We start from the raw sequence: 24,893 nt of genomic DNA, 5'->3' as shown, positions 1-24,893 counted from the left end.
TTTATCTCACACAGATTGCACAAAATTCCCCCTCCCCCATACTCAAATCTCAACACAGAACGAGCACTGAAGTGAATGTTTGGATTTCTTTCTGTCCGGTGTATAATAAATCTAATTCATGTAAGGCAGTTTTGGCACTAAGTTATGTATTTGCACATTTCTGTTGGCTTAAGTCACACTTTCTGTTAGGAAAGCTGTTCAGAAAAGGTTTATTTCCTCCAGTCTTATAAATTGTTGGCATAAACAACCATTCAAAAATTCAACCTCAGTTATTTGGCATTCTAATGCTTTACACTGAAACCCACAAACTTGGGTTTCTTATTAAAATCTGTGTCTGAATTTAAGAGTATTAACCTTCAAATTATTTAAATTCAAGCTAAGAGAATAAGAAGAGGGTGGAAGGCATCTGACAGCTACACTGCTCATTTCCACTGCTGTCTCGCTGGAGAGTAGCACAGGATAACCCAGATAGATGAATCCTGAACTGGCAGGAAGATGAGACAGGGAGATACAGTCTTTTCTAAATTTCCCTCTTCCATTTCTATATGGGCTCCTCTGCAAAACAGTGTGCCTTCTCTCAGCATTATCTCCTTCTTAGTCTTAGTTCCTTTCTAATTCAGGTTTTATTCTTTTTAGGGTTTGGGTTGGTTTTTTTTTTTGGAAGTGGCAGGAAGGTCTGCAAATAGTGCAAATATTTAAAAAACCAAGCTACACAGTAACTTCAGAGAGGAGTGCAGTCAGATGGGGCAAAGAGTTTGGTATGAAAAACCAGAGTACTTTGACAGTGGCACAGATTCACCTGAGTCATGCCTGCTGGGGGCCACAATATCTCCAGTCTGAAAACGAGATGAATAAAACATGCTTTCAGTCACTGACTCATACACCTCCAAGCACACAAACTCTTTGGCATTTCTCCCCCTCTGAAATAATGCAGCAAGAAAAATAATGCAAACAAACAACCTAAGGAAAATTATTTTGTACTTCACAAATTCTGTTACAGAAAGAGGATTTATATACAAGAAAAGTATTTGTGCATGCAGCTGGAAGCGAGCTTTTTGAGAAAAGTACTGAAGCAATGACTAAGTCTTTTGTGTCTTAGTTTACCTAAAACTTGATTAGCACATTGACATGCAAAACACAGACACTTTCCAAAAAGGGTTACAACACATCTACCACGGGAAAAGAAGCAGTGCCAAGACGACATCATATCATTCCTAGTTTGCTACAAACTCAGTAACTCTGGTCAGTTAGCAGGTCCTTAAATGATTTTCCTGACATCTTTGCTACGTCATCTGAGACTGGTAAATCAAAGGCAGCTTTCTTTCTGCTCCCACAGCTTCACTGGTGATAAACACCCTGCAGCTGGCTATGGAGGCAGTGTTGGTAATAGTTTACAGGCAGGATTAACTCTAGTTTACTCGTCCAGAAGATTTTTTTTTTTGTATCCATACAAGAGAAAGCAGAAGGAGAAGGCAGACCTGTTGGGTCAGGACCACTTTTCAAGTAGCTGCCAGTGCTGTGCCCTGAGCTGCACGTTCAGGCAGTGCTGAGGCAGCAGGTGACAACACAGGAGCGACTGCCTGGTGCAGTTTTCTGCTTAGGGACGTGGAGTTTCCACATTGTACAGTACCAAACTATTTCATTACAGCACAGAGACAAGAGGCTTTGATCTCAAGCAAGAAGGTAAGTGTTTGTCAATCAGCACGAGGATGGAGTTTTGCACTGTGTCCTGACTCTGAGCTGCCTCTGGTTTTCTCACCTGAGCAGACCTGCTCACCTTGTCTCCCCAGAGCTCCCACAAGCTCTCAATTCTTGATGTGCCATGGTAGATACAGCCACACTTCTCTGTAACTTGCACTTACCCTGCCATACTATGCTGCTTTTTTGATTTTAGCCGTGTTCAGGTGGGGTTTTTGTTTGCTTTTGGGACAAAATTTGCTCTGCCTTCTATGAACTATATCCTCTGCACCCTGTGTCTTCTTCTCATGTAAAGAGTTGCAGTTTAGTAACCTCTTCCCAACTGTCTCAAAGATGAAGGGGAAAAAATGAAAACACAAAAGGCAAGCAAATAGTTGAGCAGATACAGATAGCCAAGGTCACTGACACTTGCCATAAAACACAGATGGTGGGTGGTTTAATGGTGATGCTTACAGAGTGTGGTACAGATATCAAATCTAACCAGGAAAGATCTCTCCATTCCTTGAAGCAGACAAGCCAGGTGAGCTGAGATATTGGATGTGTTATTGAGGATATCTGCCTGATTCAGTATAGGCTGAACAGTTCCCAATACTGAAGCAAATTTGCCTGTCTACACATCAGTGTACTGCCAGAATCAATACTCTTCCCAAAACAGGTTGAGTTTGGTAAGTTAGGAAGGAAACAAAGATGGCACACTATAAAGAACCCTCTAATCTTAAAAATTACTGGTGTGCCAGCTGGATTCAAAGACATTTGTTTTGCACCCTCTGCCTATGTTCTTTAGTTGTGTTCACCACAAAATTTTACACTGTTTGGAAGTCTTTGACAAAAAACCAACTCAAAACACCACAAATCCCCACCCCAAAACTCAAGTAGTGACTAGGCACTGTCATTTGTAGGTAGACTAAACAAATCAGAGGTGGGGGAGATCAAAACTGAGGCAGAGAAACAGATTCTTCTGTACCACATCTATTCTATGAAGGAATAGAATGTGATCTGCTGCCTCCCCCAGAAACCAACATGCCTCACAGCAACAATGGATGTTTAAGCATTCAGAACTTCTATCAGATCACAACTTCTCTTTGAAAACAGTTCAAAAACATTTCACTCCTATTTCTAATAAAATAATTTAGATAAGAAGACATATACTGTATCCAATACTGGGTTCACAGCATTGAAGCAGCACAAAAGATGGTATCTGCTTTGAAATCTGTTTTGCCTCCTTGCTGTGGTCACATGTTCCTTTTATTCTTTTTAATGTTGATGTAATTATATTAATTTTACCAGAAAACAGAGGAAGGGAAGGTGATCTAATTTCAGTAGGAATGTCAAAGGAAATTTGTATCTGCTGTAACAGCAACTAATGATGTGTCTGTATCAAAGAAATGTATTTTTTCAGTCATCCTCCTGCTGGGAAGCACAAAACTTCTCCTGGAAGACCTAAATCTTTGATTTGTGTATTTTACATGAATGCTACCATGTATGTTATTCATTTTACATTTAATCAGGGAAGTAATCAGTACAATAATTACAGATATGTGATAATCCACAACTAATGAGCACTCCTGGAAGTACTATACGCTCTTACTATGTCAACAAACTCCAACCTACAGCAGCCAAAAAAATTAACCAAACAGGCTAAGAAATGCTCTAGTCTCAACTAAGTATTCTTGGGTGGAAATACCAGTTATTTATGACAGACTAGTAGATAGAAAATATCTGGCATATCCCATTCTCTGTTTACACATTGGCAGTATTTTACTGAAATAAAGTTAATAACGTAGTAACCCCTCTTCCTGTCCATCCCTCAGAGCCCTTCTCCTGAAACAGCTGAAACCTCTTGGCTACTCTCAACCAAGTCTTACAGCAAAACAAAAGCCAAATATATTTCAGATCTGGCAATGACCATCAGATTTCATGGGGGGGGTAATCCTTGGTATGACCTCTGAAGCAGAGAGGGAAAGGCTTCAATTTGAAGGTCAGTGGTTACCTGGCCTGGCCAGCCCACCCCTACCCTTGGTTGTCCAGCTGACTCCTAGTGGATTTACAGTAGTGACAGGGATTAGGGAATTGGGGTGTATATAGGATGTGAAACATAAATCACTGACTCATTAGGTTTAATTAGATTTTCTGCCTGTAGAGCAACCCATTTAGGTTAAGCTGTAATTGCAAACCATTGAAACCTAAATGATTACATTTACACTAGGAGTGCTGCCTAGCTGATCTCCTTCATCAGCACTTATTCTGTGCTCCAAAAGGGAAGAGTTGTTCTTTCCTAGGATTAGTACTTTCTGGTTTGCCTTCTGAAAGATAAAATAATTCAATCAACAGAAAATTAATCACTTAAAAAAAAAAAAATCCCAAAAGTCATTACTCCTCAGAAAACTCCTCAAACTAAGAAAGGAGTCATGTGATTCACTGGAGTGCCAGAAGACCTGGAGCTGCAGACCCTTCTGCACTTCTCCACAGGACTGATTATCAGGGAGCAAACAACAAGTAAGAATTGGTTTTAAAATCCAACAGTGTAGACATGTTTAGTGGTCAGGAAGTAATTTCCAGAGCTGAAAATACAGGCTCTGCACAGATGCTGCTTCTGCTTTCTCCATGGCCCATCCTGGAACCAAAAAGCCCAGCACAACACACACCAAAGCTGTAACTGGTTCTCCAGAGCAGGTTTGTCTGATATATCAGAGCCAAATAACAAACAACAGAAATAAAATTTTTGTAACATAGACATGACACATTTCCTTAGGTTTTAAAATAATTTTTTTGTATTACATAAGATGGCTTTTTAAATGCAGCAGACACCTACATCCCTCCCACACGCCTACATATGTGGTCTATCCATATACCTATGAAAAATATATTATTTAAACGTTATTCTGAAGAAACTCCAGTTTGACAGCAGAGCAGGGAAAAAAAAAAAACTTGCACCAAGCTGCTAGATTTGTCCCACAATATGTGATAACCCTTGCAGCTGATAAAGGGATGGGATCTCACATCCTTTCTTAAAGTAAACATTATGGGTTGTTACAATATTAAGTCATCCCACATCAGAAGCCTCAAATGCTGACACTCTCCTGCCGACCCTTTGCCAGAAATGCCTTGGAGAATGTCTGCCAAAAGGAGGACTCTGTATCTGACATAACCAGCTCCCAAATCAGCAAACACAGCTTGGTGGGAAACACTTCCCAACGCAGGTTCCCCATTTGTTCTGGGTTACAAGGCACTACAATTATTTGATTTCAATCATCATTTGTGCCATGCACCAGCTGAGACTTGAAAGTGTTACTTGCCTTCCCCTTAAACACTAGGTAGAGAAAAGAAAGCACATTTCAGCAAAGCATGGGGGTAACCTCCTGATTACAAGTCCAACACCAAAGTTGTAATATGAAAAACAAAGTAACAGAATAAAATTCTTGACTGCATTGGAGCAGTAGATTCCTCTTTACATCAGGTAATATATGGAGGAGAGAAAGATGACTGGCAATTTACTCCATATCCTGAGACTATTTGCCCTGGAGAAGGCTTCTGTTTTCCTGATCTCTTGTGCAAGATAAAATATTCCTCCTACCTTTTTCTTCAACTACTTTTTCACACAGCTAAATGAAATACAACTTTAGGGAGGAAAAAAGGTAATGAAAACTCAGTTCTTATTCTCTAAAACTGGAATTCTTCCTGCTCCCTTTTTCTCTGAAATTAAATCATAAATCACAACAGTTTTGCCAACTTTTATCCCTTTTCTATTTGTTAATTATAATCTATAAACATATGTAACATGAGGATGTGTCAGGGTCCAGGGATCATGTTTTGAGTTTCTCAAAGGCCAGGTCAGTCTTAGAAAAGACCATAATTAATATTCCTATCAGTGACACGTCACAAAAAGCACAGTCAGCAAATGCCCACACAACAGACTACTGGGATATCACACCATAAATGCTGGATGAGGGGTGATGGATAAAATTCAGCACTGAACTAAAGGTTATACTCCTGGGGACTAGCAATGGGAGCCAGTCCAAATTCAAAGATTCTCCATTTCAGGTGGTCAGGATCCTGTTCACTTACCAATTCATGAACAAACACAAGGCATTGATACAGGTGCAACAAGAATGATAGTTCATCTAGCTTGGAGGCATTGCCAAGGTTAAGTTGGCCCATGCCCTGCATTAAAATTGCTTCCATAAAGAAGAAAAGATGGGTCACTGTCACAGTAGAAGGACCAGAAGGCCTGATATGCAAACCAGACTCACTTATGAAAGTCTGCTGCCTCCCTGGGGACAGTTAAAGATGTGAAGAGAAAACTTCCTCTTCTGATGGAGCCTTCAGACGTGTTACTGATCTTCCAGGCAGGCAGTGATGAAGTTGGAACGAGAAGTCTGAGGACAACCAAGAAAGACTTCAGGGCCTTGGGGCAGCTGGTTAAGGGTTGAGGAGCACAAGAAGTGTTTTCCTGTATCCTTCCAGTTGCAAGGAATGAAGAGGGAAGAAACAGGAAGAGCCAGCAGATCAATACCTGGCCCTGAGCCTTGTGTTACTGGCAAGATTTGGGGTTTTTGTTCACAGGTTCATTTACACAAGACCAGGCCTGTTGGTAAGATACGGGGTACACCTGTTTTAAAGGGGAAAAAGGATGTCATTACAGGAGTTAGCAGGGATCACTGAAAGAGCTTTAAACTAGATTTGAAGAGGGAAACATAAAACCAGGCTCCCTGGAGATAAGAATGGAGACAGCACACCAATGTTTGAGGGGTGGTGTACTAGTGAGGTCTTTCCATGTGCAGTCCTGGTAGGGTTAGGGGATGGAGATCCATGCAGCAGCAAAACCACAAGGGTTATTGAAGGGTTGGAAACCATGAAAGTACCTGAGAATGGTCATGTAAGAAATGAGGCTTCTTCCCTATAAAAGATGTTGGGATCAACAGCTCGACTGAAGTTCACCTACACCAATGAACACGGCATGTACAAGGAGCAGGAGGGGCTGGAAGCCATTGGGCAGCAGGAAAACTCTTCAGAAGGGACAGGCAAAGAAGGAGAGGCAGTGGGGTAGCCCTGTGTGTCAGGGACTGTGGCAATTAGGAACATGGTTTAGTGGTGAGTTTGGCAGTGCAGGTTGACCGTTTGGCTTGATGACCTTAGAGGTCTTTTCCAGTGTAAATGATTCTGTGATTCTATGAATCTAAATGGCTTCTGCTTTACAAGAGGATTAAAAATAAGTTTTATACCTGATTTATTGCCTTTCCTTTAATCAGGTACCTAGGCAGACTCTAATTTATATTCAATTTATGCAGAAAGTTGAATTCTGCTTAACTGCAATAAATGCAGGAAAGAGCTTTTAGATAAAGGAAGAAAATAACCTATAGACTAGAAAAAGCAAACCCTATCTAATGTAGCAGACTGATGGCTGAGAGGGGATATGATTGCTCTTTAAAATACCCTAGAGAGCAGGCTTGTTTATGCTACAGGATAACATTGGACTGTTACAAATGGGATGGACATAAATATAAGCAGGAAATTACCACTACAGGAGAATTTAGGAGGGGAAAAAAAAGCAAAGTAACAGTAAGATAGACATTGGATTAGGTTTATGAAAGGATTTCATAGTGCTCTTTTGCTAGCAGAAGGCAGCATCGGAAGTGTCTTTGCTCGTAAACTAAAAAAATAAATACTTCCAATTCCCATCTATTTCTTGCCTCTACAGTGCATCAAACATGCACTTGTTCCTGGCAGCAGGAAAGTTCATACAGGAGAAAACCATAAAGAGTTTTGTGTGTGGTCTCAAAACTTAAACCACAGAGTCATAAAGTGAACAACGTCAGGCAAATGGTGACGTCAAGGTCTTGAAACACGTTCATCCAGGGTAAACAGCTGAAAAGTCTTCTGACAGTTACTGAGCCCAGAAGGTGAACCTGTGTAACAGCTGAAGAGATGAATTCACTGCCACAGCACAAGACAGTTCCCTGCCAAGTGTCCCTTTGACAACTGAGTACACAGCAAGTGCTCCTGTGGTGGCAGCAGAAACCCACAAACTGGGCTGCTATCCCCCAATACCATTCCCATCCCCACAGCACACTCAGTGCACAAAAGAAATCTGGATACCTTGGTACCAACCATATTCTAGATACTGACAAAAAGTGAAAGGCAGTCAATCATTATGCAAAAGTCTCACTTGATGTTAATACAATATCCTCACACAGAAATAATAAATTTAGGCATCATCTGGATGGCAATACTCACTGAGCAGTATTTCCAGCTGCCAGGAACTTAGAAATCAAGTTATACTCTGCTAAGGCATCCAGAGCACATTATACACAGGGAAGCCTATTTCATACCCCTAGGCACAGTGGCTATCCTACCTGATTTTCACAGTTTTAACCTCCTACTCCTTTTATAATTGAGTTCCCCTCCACCCCAGTCCTTTTAAATCATTCATTCTCATTAATGAATCATAATGTAATAAAATAAAAATTCATGGACATTTTGGTGACATTTTAATGGAAAGAAGACAAATAAAATAAAGTGTAAAGACTATATTTTTATTAATTGGAATAGCAATGCCAAATTCACTATGTTCTCTGGGTGGGAAGCCAAAAAAACCATGGAAAACAGTAAAAATATGGCCACATCATCTGTTCTGATGTTTCTGTGAAAGTACTCTTGCAGAGATGGACATTTGCTGTCACCTGAGTAAAAACCAGTCATAATCAGTATAGCACTATGAGGCCTCATTTTTGGTTTGTAAATTATCAATATTCTCATGTAAAGTAACAGGTTTTGTGGTATAATAAAGGTCACAGGATCTGTCTTATAAAATATAATAGCAACAGAAATGGAAAAATGGCCTGAATAGAAAAAAACCACAACAAATACTAAAAGATCATCAGCATCAAAATGAAATTATAAAGAAGTTTAAGAGACTCATCTCTTGTTTTATTTTCCTGGTTTAGAGAGCATCACTAGGTTATGATACTATCAAATGGCACAGTGAAAGAGTTGAGTTTATATACAGCATAAAATCTGATCAGAGCATATCAAATTATTAAAAGTACTAACAGATAGACAAGAATAAGAAGAACAATTAGAAGACTTTTTTCCTGAACTGCAAAAGGCACTTTTTTGTACAGATGGGTGTTGCAGGGATTAAGGTTTAAATACAGAGAACCTGAACCACATTTTGTGGATGGGAAAAGTTCCGTATCAGAAATGTTGCAAAAGGGAAAAAAAAGGTTGGCAAGGCTAAGACAACTTTGCTTCATTTCAAGGACCTAAACAGAGCCAAAGATTATACAAAGGAGGCCTGAGAGGAATCTAGAAGGGAACCAGGAGGAAACATAGTACTCTATGCTTCTTATGATTAAAAAAGTAAAGATACATTTGAACTTTTTTGAGGGATAAAAAAGGGATATAGGCCCTTGTACAGAAGAATAGCATCAAATGTGGACGTAAAGATAAGTTAATGAGTGCTGACATGCACTCTGGTCAGCTGAAAACGTGTCTGGGATGCCAGTCTGGATGTAGTACACAGCAATATCCATTAGGGACTGGGCAGGCATTACAGTTGAATGGGAGCAAGTAGTCAAGCTGGGGACCGTGAAGTAATATCTGGAAAAATGTCAATCATATTCCTGAGCCAAAAAAAATTGCATTTAAAGCAGACCCATGATCAACATGCCTAGAAAATTTTATAGCAGCGTGAGAAACTTGTAGACATGACTAAGTTCCAATTTCATTGTAATGGCCAAAAAGGTCCTTTGACGTGATCAGTATTACTCCAACACATCAGGGAATACGAATGGGACAGATTTTAAGTCATTAGCTTCATCCTGGGAGGGATGATCAGACACGTGAGAGAAACACAGAGAACAGTCCTCCAAATGAGATGAAGTGCCACGATGGGAAGAACCATATCAGTTAAAATAGTATTGCTTATTTATCTCCCCAGTAAAGGCAGTTGATATCAACAGACACCAATTCCTAATTGAAGAGAAATAGGAGTGCACTTTGGAATACCACCATAAGAAAAGTCTGATCTAGGAATTTTTCTGCTCCTTTATGTGATTGCTACCTCAAGTGGTTCCTTTCAGAGCACACAAGAGATGCTGACAAGGGAGGGTTCATCTACCCTACTACAAGGACTCCAAAAAGTCTGACTTGAAGCAACAAGGAGAGTGCAGATTCCATACCCATTACACAATAAACACCTCCCAAGCATTGGAAAACTGAGGTAGAGTTTTCAGTGAAAGACTCCAGACCATTACAAACCATTTGGGATCACCAAATCCTTTCTCTTGGGTCAGTTGTTAATATTCTCTTGACATTTAAGTAGAGCACTTCCCTTTGGCAATAACAGAACTATGTGTGCCATATTAAAATATCTTGGATTTGTTTCTTTCTGCTCCTATGGTGAGGACTTGTTAAAAATTCCTGGACTTCAGAACTCCAGCAATAATTCCAAAACAAAATGTTGGAAGTACATTTTTTTAAATGCCTGCAGCAACAAAAATAGCACATCCCTAGGACCTCGAGAATCTCAGGAATCTACCACCCAGTTGTATAACTTTTGCAGCTTCTTCTTCCAACCTTAAGACTCAGTGTTGGGGGGATGGAGAAGGAGCATCACAGCCTTGAAACAAAGGTGCTGTCTATGCAGTCCCAAAGACAAAGGGCTACCCCACATCAAGAGATTTAGAGATTCACTCCAGAAAATGTGTCTGGTACAGGACAAGACAGATTCACACTCCTCTTAAGGAACTTCCATTCCAGTTTCTATGTTTCCTCCTCTCCCATGCTCTACTTGCTTTTCAGTAAAAAATGTACACTGCACAGCATGAGCCTAAGCATGGGGGGGGGTGGTTATCACAACTCAGCTGCTGGTGCACCACTGTCCAACTGCACTGTGTCCTTTGAGGAGAGAGACACGGTGCTTGTGTTTCTCCTCCACCAACACCAAGCTGCACCCACCATCGATGCTACGTAGTGGCTCAGAAAAAAAAAAGGTAGTGTCTGTCTGTAAGATGGGAGGTGGCAGCTCCACAGAGAAACCACATGTACAATCATACATTTTCACAACTCCTATCCGGACAGAAATGAGTCAAAATCTACAGCATGATTTTGTCCAGGGGCTGTTTCTGTGATGAGAATGCAACCACATCAAAATCTCAGCAACAATCACCATTCTGAGGCAGTGCTGTCTCAAAGGCAACACTGATCCTTTAAGATCCTAATCACTGACTTCAGCTATGCATCACTTTCACATCCCACAGAGTTGTAAGGAATAGAAAGCAGTACTGCAGATTCTCTTGTCAGCAAAGCCTCCCTCCTTTTCTGCATCTTAATGAAGAACTTAATATAAAATAATTATTTGCAGATTGTTCACTCAACTCCAACTGTTAATTTGAAAGAAGGAAGTACATAAAACCCTCCAGGAGTCCTAAAACACAGTCTCTGTATGCAGAGAGTTATTATTTTTAGGCACCTAAAAAAATTGGTCCATGATAATGTGACACAAAAGCATACTGCCATTCCACATTTCTATCATATCCATCACCTAACTTTGAAGATTCAGGTCCCCCTATCCTGAATGAGAAAACTGAAAATGTTGCATGTGTCAGGCTTATTCTGAAGCCGAGGGCACATATGTGAGAGTAGCATATGAACTTTCAAAACCATACAGGACAGAAAATTTCAAATTGTTTGTCTGCCAGATATCAGAAGAATAACAGACAGTATTAACAATTATATTTTCTCATTTTCAGAGAAGTAAGCTCTTGTGCTTCAGATGCAAAGCTACTGGAAACAGAAAGAAAGGTTATCTGGGTTTCTACCAAAACACTATCCATGTAGTCTGAAAAGGGATTACAAGTTTTAAATCACTATCTTGGTAGCTGGTTTTAAATATTGCTCCAGCTCTGTTTGGAAAAACTTTTTTCCTGGCTCGTCTTCTCCATCTCTACAGCTTTTTTTCCCTCCTCATGAATTTTCTGTGCTTGTGGCAGGAGGTGTAGGGAAAACAAAAGGTATCTCCAAGGATGTAAGCTCCACAACTTCTTTGGATAACCTGTTCCAGTGCTTGGTCACCCTCAGAGTAAACAAGTTTCTTATTATTTTTAAACAGGAATTCCTGTATTTCAGTTTGTACCCACTGCCTCTTGTCCAGTGACAGGACACCCCTGAGAAGAGTCTGGCTCCATCTCTTCAGTCTCTCACATCAGGTATTTATACACATAGATGCTCTTGAGTCTTCTCTTTTCAAGGTTGAATAGTCCCAGCTCCCTCCGTCTCTTCTCACCTGACAGATGCTCCAGTCCTGTAATCACTTCTGTGGCCCTTTGTTGGACACACTCCAATATTTCTGTGTCTCTCTTGCACTGGGGAGCACTGACCTGTACCCAGCATTGCAGGTGTGTCTCACCAGTGCTGAGATGAGTAGAAGGATCACCACCCTCAGCCTGTCAGCAGTGCCCAGTGCAGTCCAGGATGCTGTTGGCTTGCTTTGCCATCAGGACATGTTGCTGGCTCATCTTCAGCTTGGTGTCCACTGGGACCCCCAAGGTCCTTCTGTGCCAAGCTGCTCCCCAGCCAGTCCGTCCCTGCCTGCAGTTACTTCTCCCAGGCATGGGAGGACTTTGTATCTCCTGCTGCTGAACTTATTAAGATTCCTGTGAGCCTGGTTCTCCAGCCTGCCAAGGTCCCTCTGAAACAGCAACACAACTTGCTGTAGCAGCCACTCCTCCCAGTTCTGTATCATCTGCAAATTTGCTACAGGTGCACTCTTACCATCATCCAGGTTATTAACTTTTTCAAGCTAATTTCTTTTCCTTTCCATTTTTGCAGTTCAGTAACTGATGCCTCTGTCTCTCCTCTAAGGGCTTGTCCATTCACTAACAGCAGCTTTTTTTTCTCTCCTGCATAAAGGTCAGCAACTCAATAATTATGAACTACAGATTAAAAGATCTGGTAACCTCCAGACTTCCTTTATGGACTGTGAGAATTCATACTGCTCTTGTAATATTCAAGGTTATTCAGGAATTGAAAGTGGAGCAATGCAGACCCATTACACAATGAACCTTGATCTGTAAAATCCAACCCAACATGAAATTTTGTTTTTTATGACTTGACTTTAAGATTTACTCCAGCTCTAGCTTATTCAAAAATCTCAGGAGGCTGCTCCAATAATTCATTTTGAAATTCTGAACACTGATCCATCAGACACAGAACAAAATTATGGCTTACTACTAAAGTCAAGAAAAAGAACATCTGCTGTTGAGAGCAGAGCTGATCAGCTGTGAGCTTTTCCACTGGGAAAGTCATAAAATGAGCTACTAGAGAATCCAGCATGTGTTCTTGTAAGGAAGGAACAATAGGAAATACTTTCACTTATTTATTCTTTAAAACTATCCCAGAGAGCAGCAATTACAGTATACATACCTTACCCAGCAAGGACACAAAGCACAGGGAAAAAACAAAACAAAGCAAAACTCTTAATAAAAATGTCTTCAAAATGAAGTTTCCATTACAGAGTGAACTCATAGGTTCATTTTGTCCTTGTTAATGAAGGCATCTTCCAACATCAATGGCATTGTGGAAAGTCTGTAAGACAGGTTAGAGCAGCCCACATCCTCTAGCAATGCTACTATTAACATACCAGTGGAGGCATATTGGCTGAAGACTAGGTGTAATCCCTGTTCAGTAAAAAATTAAGTACATTAATCATGTTCATTCCATAACTGGGTTCATCTCTGAATACAGGAAGCTAAAATTTTACAATGACTGTGTCCAAAAATTTGTTTGGGAAGGTGACAAATACCTGAAACACACATATGCAGTAAGTGAAATCTAAGGTGTTACTGGAAATGAAAAGAACACCTTGTGGCACAACTCTCAGCCTTTAATAGTTGTCAGGAGCAAAAATCTATCATCACAAAAGCTCCAGTGCTACATAGTTTTAATGTGGGGTGGTTTTTTTTCCATTACAAGCAAGTTGGCTGTATCATGCATTATTATGTAGGCCATTGCTTCCCTTCATAAGACCCTGTTTTCAGTTGTTTATTACTTTTTCAAAACTTTAAACATTTGCACTGATGTTTCCCCTTGCAACAGTTAGTCTGTATTTGGAAAATTTTATCCAGCATAGCCATTTCCAGGAGACTAAGGGACACTGTTTTACTCATTATTAACTATTAAACTCTTTGAGATGCACCACTCTGGTCTCAGAACATTCTCAGTGTAAATTTGTTTCAGAGGTTGACACAGAGATGCCCGTATTTTGGCAATTTGAAGAATTTACAGTTTGAAAACCTGCAGAGAGTTCTAGCTTGAGGACTTGAATTTCAGCAGATTAAACGCTCTGAAAGTCTGTAACTTTCTTTATGGGTCTTAAAGGTTACCAGCAACTTAACTGTCAGAAGCCAATAAATTTTAAATCCCCTTAAATCCAACAAACAAGTATAACTGAAGACCTAAACATTTTTCCTAACAGTTTGCAACTGGAAAACTAAAGAAAAAAAGAACAAACACATGAACAAAATCTCTTAACCTGAGGACCATAATCCTCTAAATTTGTAAAGAAGTAATTGAAAAATATAAGCTGTAGCCAGGAAATTTATACTGTATAAGAAACAGGGATCTGAAAACAAATAAATACACAAAACTATTAAAAATGCCAAAAATGAAATGATGAAAACTGCCAGGTACACTGTTGTGACAAGAGAAATGCAGGGAGATTACAGGGTATTTTAGGAGTCTGATCACCCCAGGGGAGAAAAAGATCTGTTTCCTCTACTCCAAAAGATGAGAGTTCACAATCTCATCTTCTCAATTCAATTGCCTTAGTCACTCTGTATCTGCACCACACAAGTAGACATGCACTCTCCAGTCTAAGGCAAAGCTTGGCAAAAAAAAAAAACACCAACAAACCAAACCCACTGTATCAGCTTCTTTCACTATCTCTGCTTTTCAAAATACTGAGTGTCAAATAGCACCATGCCTAACTGCTTATTTTCTTACCATGCTGCTTCAAGGACTCATTTCACCAAGACATGATTTCAAACTGCTTTTTGCACTTTTCCAAACTGCACTCATCTGCAGCATAGCTATTATCCTACAAATCGCAGCTTTCCTGATCTGGAACTTGCTCACTGAATAAAGTAAAATACAATTTGAGTACTGTCAGCAGGCTTCTGTTCTGTGTCACACAACTGGACTGCCTGATTATCACCAGGACTTGCACAACAAACCTGGGGAGATTAACAGTGGACAAAGGTATTCAAGAAGAAAGGCAGCATTTCTGGAAATCTGTATCGAGCTCCTGCTTAGCTACAAGAATGTTGACATGACAGAATGATTGTCATTATCGAGCTTCCAGTCCACCCCTGTCCCACTGCCAATCATTTTGAGACAGAGAAGTTGACAGAGAAGGGGATACACAGTGGGTCTGGCACCATTTTAAGGTTTTTCTCCATCCTACAGATGACGGATATGGAAGGTTGCAGGAGGTTTGCCCACACCTGTGTCACAACTGCCAGTATGACAGATCTTGCCTTTTATCCTCCTGCCCCCCCACAGCCCTCCATCAACACTTATTGCAATTTCTCTATCATCCTTCTGGCTTTTGTGAGTCGCTATGGATTTTGCCATTTGCCAGCACGGAGCAATGTGCAGCCCTGAGACTCCCCGCCCCAGCTCTTGCCTGGCCAAAGCCATGCCAGATCATGAATACATTCCTGGTGCTGATCCTTCTGAAATGAACTGGTATCTGTTGTACTTTGGAAACATTGGTTCTGTGGCCTAAATGGACACCTTTACAAACCTGACTGCCCAAGGAACCTCTCTGGTCACATCCTGAGGCGCGGTGGTGATACACTGGCAAGCAAGAGGGATCTCTCTCAAGTGTCATTACCACCCTGTTCCCCTCCTGCACATTCCTCAGAGCAACAGGGTAGAAAGCTTGTGGGACAAACAGAAATGGTTCCACAGTCGCAGCTTAGTGCCTGTGGCTCAACTCCTCCCTTCTGGGAGAAGCAAGGCCAAGTCTGCGTCAGGTTGTTTCTCTGAGATAGCTTTCTGCTCCACATCATTCATTTGCTTCATTAGAAGGCAAGGAAGTTTTTCATAGATCATTTCTTAATCCAAGCCTCAGCTTTCTGCACCTTTCCTGCTGTGCAAAAGCAACTCTCCTCCCCCAGCCACAGCTCCATATTCCAAACAACCCACAACCTTCCCATGAGGTCTCTTTCTCATAACATCCCAAACTCCACAAATCTCTGCTCTGCCACTAAAGCTTTGAAATCTTGTCTGCTGAATGAAAGGATAATGTAAGGTTTTATTAACAATGAATAACTGTGGAAAACCACAGAAACATTCTTAACAGAAAACTTTTTTTTTTTTGTAAACTGTTTTTAGGTAAAATTAGAGGGATTGAGTTGGATACAAGGATCACTGCTGTGATTTGTCCCAGCAGAAATTCTGATTCAGGCAGGTATTCCCCATGGGCCTTTCTAATGTGAAAGTGTAGGGAGAGATGAGCTACAAGTGACAAGGCTGTAACCCCTGGGTGCACGGATTTGAATAAACTGGAGGTACAAGGGGAGCTGGGAGCTCCTGTGGTCACTCACAGTGCTGCTCCTGTGGCCCATCTGACTGATGGCTGGCTTCTTCTAAGTAAATGCAATGATACAAGGTAGTGCATGACCTCTACCTTGGCTTGCATTGCCTCTCCATGGCTGTCTATGTCTGCTGTTCTGCTGCCACTGAAGCCTACTCAAGAGACCACGTGTTGTGGTGGTGATGCCATGGGCGGGATGGCTCCCACCACGTGCCATAGCCTGTCTGGGAGACAGGTTGTACAAAAAGAATAACTAGGCACAGCCCACCAGGCACAGGCACTTGAAAGGGGAAGGAACTTCTTGGCTCCTGCTGCCCCTGGCTCTTTTGCACATTTTCCTAATCCACAGGCAAGCTGTGAGCCAGGGACACTCACAGTCCCGCACCGACAGCTCCGAGGCCTCCTCGCCATAACCATTCCATCATCCCCTTCTCCATGAAGAGCTTCACGAGCTTTGCACAGAGAGGAGGCACATACCACGAACCCCTGCTGCACTGAGGTTTTCACTCAGTTCACTGATACTGCCCTGCTGTGAGCCAGCCTCTGCCACGGCCTCCCTGCACAAACATCCACGCCTGTGTGCCACATTCCTGCCTGTGGCCGAGGTGCAAGGACTGCTGTCCTGCAGAGCCTTGTGCTTCCTCACCAGGAAGTTCCCAGTGAAGCTGGCTCTGGTTGAACCTCAGCAGTGCCATACTGCTGTCAGGCTGCTGGACAGCAGCAAAAAGTCTGAGTGTAGCGGACACCTGAGAGAAAAATAAAGCACAGGAGCTCCAACACTGTCTTAAAAATATCAGATGTGTTGTAGCCATCCTCATGGATGTACAGGGGTTGTAAGTGAGGACCATTCAGGGCACAAAGGCAAGATGCAAGCAGCAAAAAGGTCTGTGGCTGAGGTGAGCCACTAGTAAAAAAATTAAAACAATAAAGAAAAAAGAACTATGCAAACCCACAGTTTCCAGTCCTGACAAAGTGAACCTTGTCCACTTCTTTACAGCAGCTTTAATCCATCAGAATTACTTTATACATGAACACACTGAAAATATGGTGGCTCCATGATGTAATGGGATATCAGACTGACTCTCGGAAAATCCCTTGATTTATCATTTCACAGTTATGACTCAAGTCATAACAGGATCAGTTTATCTGCTGTTTAGCACCCTGCATGGGCTGTAGGCTCCGGGAGTTTCTCCCACCCACCATATCAGTGGTTAGGAGCAGGATATTGCACTGTACATGCAAACTGCCTCAGGCATAGCTGTGCTGTAAATCACTGGCAGGTGAGAGAGGCATCACTTCACGGGCTTTACACTAATCCATCCCAATCTAAACTGGTGACTTAATGGTACAGAAAGCAGTACCGCTGCTTATGCTGCTATAAGCATGCATTTCTAGCTGAAGAAATATTACAACATTTATTTATCTGCATAGTACATTCCTTTTAACTACATACAGCTATATAAATCTCTACAGCAATTATTGGTTATGAGGTTTTTACACTGCTGTATAAATCTAGTTCCTGTTTTTAAATTCAGTTTCCATCATGGGATAATGTGTGAAGATTTCTCCTGTCTTAGGAGCAGTATCAAATACAACTTATGCTCAAAGGCTACAGCTCATGAAATCTACAGGGAATTTCAGGCAGAGGGAAGTACTCAACAGCATTACAGCAAATATTTAACACCTCTGGCTCATCTGGTTACCACAACATTTTAAATCCATATCCATTCAGTGAAATCGTTCTTAGTTACAGCTCTCAGAGATAAAAAATTAGGATCAGTTCAAGAAACAAGATCCTCAGGCACATACACCAAATAAAACCAACAGAGAATTTCCCCCTAAACCTTACTGAAACTTCAGGAAAGACTTTCAGGTAATATGAACTGCTGGATGGACAAGAAAGAAATGCATTCATAAAGCCTTTCTTTAGATCTATAAAGGTAAATCCTTCTGAAATTACTGAGAAAGTCATTCAAGATTCAAGCCCTAAGAGACTAAAGTTTGATGAACAGACGTTAATATACAACATTTAATTCATCACAATTTTGCTTAAATTTACCCATGAAAAATACTCACAGGATAAAACTATTCCACATATAAAAAAGTATAACTAGATCAGACATTTCGCATCAACTGAAACCAAGTAGATCTAATTCAGGTTTCACACTCAAATCCACTTTCCTCACCCTTTCACACACACAAAATGCAAAACACCAAGGATAACATTCCTTTGTCATATCGGACCCTGGGAACCATGGAAACTTCTGTGATGTAGTGTCTGTGAGTGTAAGTGATGCTCAAAAAATCAAAAATAGAATTATGTAACAATACACCTCCAAACTCCTTCAACCTTCAACAATATTGTCTATAGACATCATAACTACTCTTGTTTTGCCACTACCTTTACTTCTCAGCCTGCTCACACTTGTCTAAATGGTTCTGGGTGTACTTTGGTTTGATGTAAAGTATGTAAGATGAGTAATAACAAATCACTTAATAACTTTTAAAAGACAGAAAGTGTGTTCAAATAGAGTATCAGACTTCACTGTGGACTTACAGTTCCCATGTTCTTAAAAGTCAGATCTGCTGTATTATTTTAAACAAGAAAGAAGATCAAGCCAGAAATCCCACTTTCAGAGCTTGATTTTATTTCCTTCCTTTAGTATTTTTTTTAAAAGTGGTAGTACAGTAAGCCAGTTTGGAGAGGTTTTGTCATTTGTTAACGTAAATATCTTTTATCTACTTTCAATAGAGAAGTAACCTACAGTGTTACTACTTATCTTTCAAAATATAATATCATTTCCTCCAGGTTAGCCTAGAACATAGTAAGCCAGTGCTTTAAGGACCACAAAATTAATTTGCTGCAAAAGGCAGAGGTATTATTTTTATACAATAACTTAGGAACAGGATCAGCCTAAAACACTCGAGAAGTTGCCTTTTTGGGGTTTTCATCTTGCACAGTAACTGCATTTTCCTACGAGGCACTGTTGAGCAAGGAAGGAGGAGAACAAGCAGAGCAGCCCCAGTCCACTTATGCCAGCCAGTGTAAGGAGCAATGCAAACAGCCAGGCAAATATCTGTGTGTCTGAAGCTGAACATCATCTTCCCCCTGTTAGTTTACCCTCAGTCAATATGTCCAGATTCACACTTTGCTCAGGTCAACCCCATCTATGTGCATCACTTACTGAGTCTCACTCTCCTAAAGTGATACATGGGTCAGGGAAGTTTCCTTTTTTAAAACCCTCCAGAAGGGTTGAGGGACTGATGATGGAACAGATCCACAGCTCAGTGCAGTCAAGCACACCTCACACCTAGGTAAGGAATACTTATTTTTCTCAGACCCATCATACTGTAACACAGTATGATGCAATGCAACATTAGATTACAGTGATTAAAATGAAAAAGAAACGCTGGAAAAGTGAGGCTGAAATACAGCTTTCCTTTGAAAACATTGTGTCTCTACATCTTAATAGAAACAAGATTACAAATTACTCACTTCATCAGAGAGCATTTATTTACCCCTCTTTTACCAGGAGATTTTAGAGAGTCTGACTGAACTGGATCAATTCAATTCCATTTCAATACAACAGAAAGGCATTCATCAACTATGCCTTATTATTTTATTGTGAATTATGATGTGACATAGTATTTTTTGACTAGTAATAGGTCTGAGATCCCTAGATGTTCTCAGTGGTCTAATTTAGCTTTAAAATTCTACAATTCTATAAAACATGGCATGTAATTTGCCTTTCCCTTCCTTTTCTCAATAAAAAAGTGTAGAGAAGGATGCTTCTCAAAAACTGGGAAGCATTTTTGATGTTCCATCCTTCTTTCTGTTGAAGAATTTTCCCCTGAATTTCCTCTTTATCACTGATAAGTGCACTTCTTCATAGTCAACCGTTTTATAAACAGAAAACTGAGCTGAAACATGTACTAAGCAAACACCTCCACTTCCCTTACAACATTATTTCTCGAATTATTTTTTTTTTTAGTGTCTTTACATACCAAGTAAGATACTGAAAAAAAAATTCAGAGAATCCTGGAGTGCCTGGATCAAGAAGTACTCCCATTCATCTCATCTTAGCCCTACTTATGGTGACAACGCTTGCTCCAAACAAAGCATCCCACAATTTTTACATCTGCTTTGCCCAGCAGATGTTTACAGATTTTCTGTTTACACCTGCTTTACTCTCATCCTTGTTAACCATACTTGCAATGACGCATCGACCAAGATGATCCTGAAAACGCTGAGGTTCTGCCAGTGCATCCGTGGTTTCATACATACATACAGATGTGTAAGATATGAGATGCACCGAGGACATGCACCGAGGAACCCTTTAACAGTAGACTACACTTTTCCTTAGCCCCTCACTTTAAAACACTCCTAAAGCCTTTAGAAAAGTCTCATTTTTGAGACAGGAAGATTCTGTTGGTTAAATAAGTCTGCATTAGTGGGCTGTCATGGCATCTCCACATTCACAAGCACACGCTCCTGCAAAATCAGCTTTATGAACATTTTGCAGTATTTATCATGGAAATGACAAGTCATAATCAGCTGGTTCTCTCTGTGTGCAGAGGACCCCAACCACCCCCATCAAATCAATGTAAAACTCTTTACAGTGGCACTGCAAGAGTAGACAGAGACACAACAGGTTCACCAGAGCACTGTACCTGGTCAGCAGCGGGAATCGACTCCCACCTACGCTTCAGCAAGTACAGAGATTTCCGGCTCATGGTTTCGAATCTGCTCTAGAGGCTTTTTCCAGACTTGAGAAAAAGGCTTCTCCCAAACCAGTGTCAAGAACCTTATTTCTGACTCCTGTGTTTCATTGCAGATGAGAGAGCTCCCCGATGTACACAAGTTTTTGTGAGCTGCAAGGCTGAGAGCGGTTACACCCGAGCTTCTCGCGTTTCTCTAAAGCATCTGTCTCCTCACAGTGCCACGACAAAGGGAGTCAGTGGAGACAGAGAACAGCCAAGCTTCCACTGACGAGCCACCTCGTAAAAGCCTGAAGTAGGTAGACAACACCAGACGCACTCAATCTGAAAATAGCTGTTGCTTAGGAACTGGAGGGGTAAAATGCAGCACCTCAGATATATAATTGAGAGCTTTTATATTTAAAGAGAATTAAAAGCGCTGGACCCGTGTTTCTCTCTCATTCTTTTACAATGCCGGAGGAACAATCGCTCGATTCCACTGACTCCTGGGGCTACGCCTACATCTCCAGCAAGCCAAACAAGTCCTGATGACAGAGCAACAAATTACTCCCACACATTCAAGGTCCCTCGTAAAAACGTGTGCACAAAGCGTGCCGTGGATCCCACCTGAAACATCTTAGAAGTATCAAGTACCGTGCTTCAGTAGAATGATTAAAATACAATTTGCATAATTTTTCTGCAGAGCAATAATATGCCAAGGATGAATTCTGCTAGTCACATTTTCTTGTAGCATGTGCTGACATTACAAATGGGTATGAATATTTTCCCCTCACATGAGTGACACGATGTAGTTCTACAGACTGCATGTGTATATTTGAGAGAGATTTCTTTAGGTGGATTAAATGTTCAGGAATTTCTTTAATTTGGAATTCAATTTTGAAGTTTCAAGCCTAAATTCTAAATTCTAGCCTGTTTTAAGTTTGCAAATTAAGGATAGAACAGAATCAAATTCACTTTGCCCTTTCTGTTTGATTTCAAATCCATAGAGTAAATTCTCTGCGTGAAGCACTTACAGAAGGAAGTGTTGTCTTCAGAGAAGAAAAAGGGAAGGAAAAAAACCCCAAGTAGATAGCCAGGAACTCATTGATCTTTGCAAGGCAACCTATAATTCACTCTAATTACAGCAACCTTAATAGTATAATTATTCTAAAAGAAAAGGAATCCTACAACATGCACACATACAGATATATATGTATGTGTGTGTGCACGCACGCAATATATTAAAAAGGGAAGTGTAATGACGGTGTAGAAGTCAGGAGCAAGTTAAATATTGTAAAGACAGCTTTTTACTTGTCCCATTTACATTCTATTGAATTGCAGATGCTTATCACGAGACAAACTCCTGCAAACAGAAATTCCCACAAGCCTTGCTGTATTTCATTTGACATCCATCACTACCTGTAACTACAACACTTTGCATTTAACTCCTACATGCAGAAAGGAACACGTTTTCCAAGTGGGTCATTAAGAAGTGTGACATGCACTGTAGTAGTTTGCTCTCATGTTTCAACACATGCCATAGAAAACCTACTTGCTCTTAAAAAAATCTTCACTGGATCAGAGCTTTTTCAATGACTCTCGGAAGAATAACTTTATGAGTTCGTATGTGGATTTTAATTTTGCATTAAGTAAACCAGTGGTTCCACCTCCTGTTCTCACAAGCAACGTTTCTAACATTCACATACATAGGTGGCTTCCTAGGATCTATCCTCCCACTTTCCTCTCATTACTCTGCATGAATTAAAAGATCATAGAAGATTAATAAATTGCCTCCCAATAACCTAACCTTAAATCCCTTCCTGCTCCCTACTCTCCCCTCACTGCTTGCTGGGCAGCACAGGTTGCACTACCACTGTCCAGGAGAGCCCTCTTCTCCCAGGTCCCATTTCTGTGCTGATGGAAAGCCCTCCTGACCTAGGGAAACACCATAAGCAACCCTGTGGCAGATCCTGCAGGTAACTGCCACTTTAAACACCTGATGTGTTAGGTTTGAAGCAGAAGTATACCTAACACATCCCTCACCTTCATTTTTAAGCAACATCTTGTTTAACAATGGGTACATTTATTAAAGACTCAAGCTGGCAACAATGCAACAGAACCACAAAAGGATAAAACAGGTCTTTTATATTAAGGGTAAAAATCAGAACCTTCTAAATTTCCGATAACCTCTCAGGGAACTACTTAAATTAGGTTTAACACTCTTTCTATCAACACAATATTCAGAGCCATGTAAAAGAGATAATCTGAGGCTACAGTGGAATAACTGAGGCTTATTTTCTTCCCTCTAATGAAACTTTTCTTCCTTGCTTCTTGTGACTGGGTACTAGGATAGCACGCAGTAATCAGAGATCTTGAGTCATTTTGGGATTGTTTATCAGGAACTGTAGTGATAGGACAAGGGAAAATGGCTTCAAACTGAAAGAGAGTAGGTTTAAATTAGGTGTTAGGAAGAAATTCTTTATTGTGAGGGTGGTGAGGCACTGGATCAGGTTGCCTAGAGCAGCTGTGGATGCCCTGTCACTGCAAGTGTTCAAGGCCAGGGTGGATGGTGCTCTGAGCAACCTGGTTTAGTGAAAGGTGTCCCTGTGAATGGCAGGGAGTTTGGAACAAAATTATCTTTAAAGTCTCTTCCAAACCCAAACTGTTCTACGATTCTAGGATTTTCTTTTCCCACCTTGTTATAGATCCTTTAACATTTCTATGGCACGTCTGGATCGTTGTACAAGGTATCCATATAAAAATCCTTCACCTCAAGTAAAAGCAATTCCAAAATACCAGATCCCTAACTTATATAATTTCAACACTAGATGGGAAAGACTGCTTTACCCAAGCAGGAAAATTCCTGAACACCAATACTGGTAGCAAAGTCTCATTCGCAGCAATTGTAATTCTATAGATAATTAAAAAATTTATCAGGTGATGCCATTTACACTACTAGCAAAATTTCCTTTCAGTGATGTGTCAAGGATGAACCAGTAGCTACACATGGCTTTCCTGCACCTCCCCACACAATTCTAACACCTTGTTCAATAACAAAAAGATTAGTGGTGAGAGGGCTATCCAAGTTTTACAAGTTTGTCAGGTTTGAAAAAAAAAAACCATCAAACACAAAACATACACATATTATTTGAAACTGCATCCCTTTGATGTCCTGATGGAGACAGATGAGCAAGAAATGCTTTCTCAATACATCTAATCCATCTTTCTGCTACTTAAAGAAACCTTCTGTTGCGTGTATCAGCTCTGTATGAATCACCTGTTTGGATCACAGCTCAAAAATTATATTAATGAAAGCTGTCATGGTTTTATGCTTTGTTCCATTGATTCAATCCTGCAAATATTAACAAAACGAACAACTTTGCCAGCGTCAGATGGAAAACTTTCTCGAATGCCTCAAATTTACCAAAAGCCAAAATGAAACACAAGATGCTGAGTAACTGACCTGTGAGCCTCTGGGTCCTCGTTTGTGATCCCATTCAGAATGCCCCATGAGCTGAAAACCAAAGAAAAGCAGAGGTAAGAGATAAATTGCACTTATTAGCTTTAATTGAAACATTCATGCTTTTATATCCATGACACATTTTCTTTAAAAAAGCAGGTTAGCTTTTACCATTTATTTCACACAGCTTTTAGGTTCGTAATGAGGATGAAAAGATTTGGGAGTTGTTACTATCACATTGTACCTTTACATTCAGAGCCAAAACACATTCGGCATCACATCACTGCTCATGCCAATAAAATTCCCACTGCCATAGATTAAACTTTAGCCAGATGTTTAATGCTGATCTGGCAGAAGGACAGATGATATAACAGCAAGGAAATTACCAAAACCAGGGGACATTTGATTAAACAGCACTGTATGTTTTATACCAAGCAC

At 40.6% G+C, this 24,893-nt stretch overlaps 1 protein-coding gene across 1 annotated transcript in view; it reads right to left on the bottom strand.

Moving 5' to 3' along the window:
- PDE3A (phosphodiesterase 3A) overlaps positions 1–24,506 on the bottom strand; it is an 86,471-nt gene extending 61,965 nt beyond the window's left edge. The window contains exon 1 of the mRNA XM_018080860.3: positions 24,459–24,506. Within this exon, the coding sequence (XP_017936349.1) occupies positions 24,459–24,506 (48 nt within the window). The remainder of the gene's footprint in view (positions 1–24,458) is intronic.
- Between the last annotated feature and the right edge of the window lie 387 nt (positions 24,507–24,893).

The sequence above is a fragment of the Manacus vitellinus genome, unplaced genomic scaffold (genome assembly GCF_001715985.3).
Source record: "Manacus vitellinus isolate BGI_N305 unplaced genomic scaffold, ASM171598v3 scaffold_5_pilon, whole genome shotgun sequence".
Taxonomy (NCBI): domain Eukaryota; kingdom Metazoa; phylum Chordata; class Aves; order Passeriformes; family Pipridae; genus Manacus; species Manacus vitellinus.
The sequence above is the reverse complement of the archived record's forward strand: the minus strand, read 5'-3'. Positions and strand labels throughout refer to the sequence as shown.